This window comes from Pygoscelis adeliae, unplaced genomic scaffold (assembly GCF_000699105.1).
Source record: "Pygoscelis adeliae isolate BGI_AS28 unplaced genomic scaffold, ASM69910v1 Scaffold113, whole genome shotgun sequence".
Taxonomy (NCBI): domain Eukaryota; kingdom Metazoa; phylum Chordata; class Aves; order Sphenisciformes; family Spheniscidae; genus Pygoscelis; species Pygoscelis adeliae.
Genome location: NW_008825108.1, coordinates 15,068,977 through 15,074,018, shown reverse-complemented (window position 1 = coordinate 15,074,018; position 5,042 = coordinate 15,068,977). Strand labels below are relative to the sequence as shown.

Sequence of the window (5,042 nt, the reverse complement as noted above, 5' to 3'; positions counted from 1 at the left end):
GCATTTCATTGATTACATGATCAAAATATCTGAAATATGGACAGTTAATATTGCTTTCAGACTTTTACAGAACACATTGATCTACTGCTATTTGAGAAATCAAGCCCTACCAAATTATTTATAGAGTCAGTAACAAATATATGAGCAATGCAGAAATGTAAGTAGTAGAAGTTATACTTTTTAAATATCAGAGGCCAGATCAGGTGGTGTAAAATGGCACAGCTCCACTGTGGTCCCTGAGCAGTACCATGATTTATGTCAGTTCTGGATCTGGATGACTATTTGCACACAATTTGAACGCCTGTTTTCCTTGCAAATGTATACCTTTTGAGGCTTTCAAATTTTGCTGCAAATCCAGTAGTACAATGACACAGGTAATTCCTTGAAGTGTTTCTATTTACAGTTCCCTTCAAATTCCCTTCAACATATTTTACTATGTAACTAGCTGCAATGAAAGGAAGTAGAAAAACAAAAAAACCTCACCATTAACCATTGGATTAAGTCATAAGGGAGAACCTAACTGAGAGCTAATTTGACTGAAAGTCTTTGAAAGTCACTGGCTGAATACAAGAAATATCCTATCAATAGTATGGATTGTATCTTGGATGTTCATACCCCAGATGAGGACACTGTCATTTGAGTTACAGAATTGCTCTAACTGGAGACATGTTGTGGGGTAGAATTAACAACTATTAATTAAAGAGAGGGGAAAAAAAAACAGCAAGAAAAAAGTATCAATTTCAATTATAATAAGAGACTTCATACAGACTCTTCCCATTCCTGTGTGGCTCTGGTATATCTTCATCCACCTTCTTCCTCTTCCTACTGGCCGAGACCCATTCTTCTTGCCAGCTGGACTGGGACACTAGCTTTTCCCATCATAAAGAACAGCAATGTTGGTTCGTACCCCTATCTGGTCTAACTATACAAGGAATAGAAATGATAGAATAATCAGTCATATCAGCACACATTAACCTGAAGCGTAAGTATTCATTCTACAGCAGCACTTCTCACAATTCAATCAGTATTTAGTTTAAATTAGTATTTCTTTGAGTACAATTTAGACTATTAAAAAAACCCCCACTTTTATAGCTTTTCCATTGAAATGTGAGATTGCTGGCACTCATAAAAATGAAATGTGAACAGCACCGATGAAACACTGTATAATGCAGGCAGATGATATGCAAGTATCACCAAGAATGTCTGTGAATGCAGCTCTACTCTCACCTGAAAGAGCCTTGCTGATATTCCTTCCATACCCCTCTGATTAGATTGCAGACACTGAAAGGGGAATAAATAGCTACCTGCATAAAACACCCACAAACTAGCAAGCAAGTGGCATTTTGAGATAAAGATATGCAGATTTATTTTTACCACAAAGGGGAAATAATTGAATTTGAGCTTGAAGGTGTTCTAAGCACACTCTGTCAGTAAATTGCATGCCAGAAAAAATAGGTCTGAATAGCAAATGAAAGTTTACATTCCTAGCACCCATTTCTATTTAAAGTATGTATACATGTGTGTATGTGTGTGGAGTTTCATTTAACTGCCTGCACATCAGGGAACGTATGGAAGACCAAATCCCATGGTGTGAAGCCACAAACCTGGACTGCTACTATGCTGCCGACCTCCCGCAATCCACAACGGCGTTTGAAACTCAGGTAGGTGTTCAGTGTCACACGGACACTGAATTCTTTTTTTGAAATATGCTATTAAGCTGCTAGGCATTTTATAAAAATATATAAGGAGTTAATTTAAAACAGGTATTAATAATAGCTGGCAATGGATTTTTCTGACTTTCTGCTGCCTTCTCAAGATTTGCCAAACTGTCCCCCAATCACACCAGAATGATGAACAATTCATGGTTCAATTTGAACACATATTCAAGTCTAATTATGTCAGATTCCTTTCCAACTATGTTTCAATTTGTTGGACCAGTTAGTTGTAAAATTTTACTACTTAGAAATCCAGAATCACAGAAGACAAAATACTTTAGGACACAAAATATCTAAGATACTTTTATGTATCTTTGTCAGTCTTTACAAGAATTCATTCTGGTAACACAGTGGTGATGGAAGTACTGAGTCAGGATTGCACAACACAGAAACTTCCTGTATATGCTGCAGAACTGCAGAGAAATATATTTCTACAACAAAAGACACTTTTCCAGCTTCATTATCCACAAAACAAGGGACGGTGGTAAAATATCGATACGTCTTGCAAACATAGCAAATGTAACAAAACAACAAAAAGCATTCAACATTTATGCAGAAGTACTGTTTTCCTCAGGGTCCCTGTCTACGAGATGAATGCTCCCCGTGATCACCGATTCCTCTCGAGCCAAGGTGTTCTCCAGCTGCTTATTTGTGCAATATGGAATGTGGCCACAAAAATACATGTAAATCCATGGGTTGGTGCAACTATTTAAATTGCCAAGGAGCATGATAATGGTGAATGCCGAACCTAGAATGAAATAGTTAAAGGAATAACAGAGTAAATAAAGCACTCATACAAATAAGTAACATTTTCACAGTCTGCTGCTTTCTGGTGTACCTGTTCATATATTAAAGTTAATCTAACAGTAGGAAATTCCCATTTATTCCATGCAATTTGTAATTGTTGAAAGTATGAAGCACACTGTATTGTATGCATTTCAGAGTTAAATAGATCCATATAGCTCTTTTTTGATGTAACTGCATTACATTTAAAAGCAATTGCAAACCTGCTATACAGATATGGATAAATACAGATATAGCTATTGATATAAATATATGTGCAGTAAGACTCAAATTTACACTGAAGGAAAGAATTCTTAAAACAAAGATCAGAAGGTTTTTTTTTCATCAGACAGAGCTATTATCTTTTTTTTCTCCTTTGGTTTATATCTTTGAGTTTAGAATAGGTGAACTTAAATAAAGTCACATACAGAGTCTGCCCTTCACAAAGAGGCAACAGTGTAAGTTTGACGAGATTAATCTTGTTTACAACATAGTGTTCTTTGATATCTCTCTCAGGCTTGTTTTTTTTGCTTTATAAACAGCTGTTTCACAACTTTTAATTGTTTCATAGTGTACTACAGAGATTTCATCAATATGATTTCAATATTCCAACAAAAAATCAGATGTCATATAACACCACTGTTCTATCCAGTAAATATGAAATCTTTATTTTATTACTTTGAATAGTTAATTACTCCTTTTCACCTCAAGAACCCAAAATACTGCTGCTATAATATCTAAAACCTCTAAAAGTCTGAACCCTTGCCGGAGCAGCTGATGCTTTTCCCTGTGCTCTTTATTAATTTTTAAATCATTAATCACTCAAAACATATGCATACACACAAAATACACACTTATATGATGTTTTGATCACAGAACACATGAAGTTTTCTGTACCTAATTAAATATAGTAGATAATCAATCCAGGATTCTCTTTTTAATTGTACTCAGATGATCACATGTAACTCTTACACAAAAGCAAAGTGCAAATATAAAGCAATATAGCAATGTCCTAGCCTGCTATGAAGTTATGAATGAGGATGGAGAGTTTCTTACCTTCGGTCATGACACTGGGGAACCACACAGACCACAGCTGTGCAATGAAGAAAGGTGACCAACAGAGAACATACGCAACAACTGTCACCACTGTCATTTTTACAGTCTTGATCATAGCCTTTGAAATACAGTTCACACTGCTTGCTCGTGATGGCAGGACTTGCTTCTGATTTGTTACTTCATATTCATTCTGTTTTTTCACACATACATTTCTTTTGATTATTTTGCAAATCTTAACCTGGCACGTGATAAGGATGGCTGAGGGAATGAAGAATATAACTACAAAAATCCATGTCACATATGCCCTTGGGCCCCATGGCTGAATAAATTCACCCCAACATTCAAAGATACCAGGAGATATTTCAGTCTTAGAAAAGATAAATACCTGTGGTAGGCTAAAAATCAGTGATATAGACCAGCTGGTGCAAATGGGGATGTTCCACAGAGCTCTCTTCTTTTGGAAAGTGACCATAGGGTAGCAAACTGCTTGATATCTGTCCACTGTCATGACCACTATCATATAAGTAGAGGCAAACATGCCCAGCAATTGTAGATACTTGATAATTCTGCACAAGAAATCTGGCCCTATGAAAACGTCTGTAATATCCCATATGAGTTGAGGCAGCACTTGAAAAAAGGCTACCACTAAGTCAGCGATGCTGAGGTGAAGCATGAATACATACATCCTAGAGAGCTTCTTTCTTCTTCGCCACAGCACCAGTATGAGAATAAAATTGCCCACAGACGCTGTCAGAAATATGACCCCCAGTACGGCAATCTCTACTTGAGCTAATTGCTCATCTCTTTCTGGTCTTCCAACAGGATCTGACTGATTTGTCAAACTCAGGAATCTGTGAGGAGGACTCTCGGTCTGATGTGTGTTATCCTGCATAGGAAATGAAAAATTCTTCATAGTGCACAGAAGCTACTTACAGTAGCTGCTACTTGCGACTCAGGTTGACAGCTGTGAAGTACTGGCTAGCAAACAAACCAGCCCGGGTTCAGGTTTCGGTATATCTTCAAGCAAATCTCCTCCTGCTTGTGTGAACTAAAGCAGTGGGACCTGGATCTTGATAAAATTCCGTCTCTTGCTGGCGTGCAAAAAGGCTTTATATAGGCTCCCAGCAGAGCCTTATGTAACTGCAGAGCCCTCGGGTAGGCTGCAGGGACCGCAGCCAATGGCAGACCGAGCCACACAATTGGGGGAAATATATAAATAAAAGGGAAACTTCAGAGGCTCAACGTAATTCAATTACTCACTTCAGTCAAAGCCCGAACTTGTAAATAGCTGTGGCCAAAATCATACTTAAATGATCTTACTCGGGAGAGTTCTAGCAAATATTTTTTTACGCAAACCAGAAGTGCATGCTTCAGCTGAAGCGGGAGAAATGTTTATATGTAGATGGAAAGTTGGGCCCCTGAGCTCAGGCGCATCGTAACTGCAATTCTCTAGGCTCCTGGAGTACAACCACATCCTAAATGAAGCAG

General features: G+C 37.7%; 1 protein-coding gene across 1 annotated transcript; it reads right to left on the bottom strand.

Annotated features, from left to right (window-relative positions):
- Positions 1 to 2,263: 2,263 nt before the first annotated feature.
- LOC103920003 ([Arg8]-vasotocin receptor-like) lies at positions 2,264 to 4,467 on the bottom strand. The gene is made up of 2 exons (XM_009327631.1): positions 3,555 to 4,467; positions 2,264 to 2,463 (listed from the first exon to the last, which is right to left on the bottom strand). The coding sequence occupies exons 1-2, from the start codon at positions 4,465 to 4,467 to the stop codon at positions 2,264 to 2,266; spliced, it is 1,113 nt and encodes a 370-aa protein (XP_009325906.1).
- Positions 4,468 to 5,042: the final 575 nt, after the last annotated feature.

Coding starts and splice junctions, on each gene's coding strand:
- LOC103920003 (XM_009327631.1), bottom strand. CDS start 4,467: ATGAAGAATTTTTCATTTCCTATGCAGGATAACACACATCAGACCGAG. Junction 2,464..3,554: donor CCCCAGTGTCATGACCGAAG/GTAAGAAACTCT, acceptor ATTTCATTCTAG/GTTCGGCATTCACCATTATC.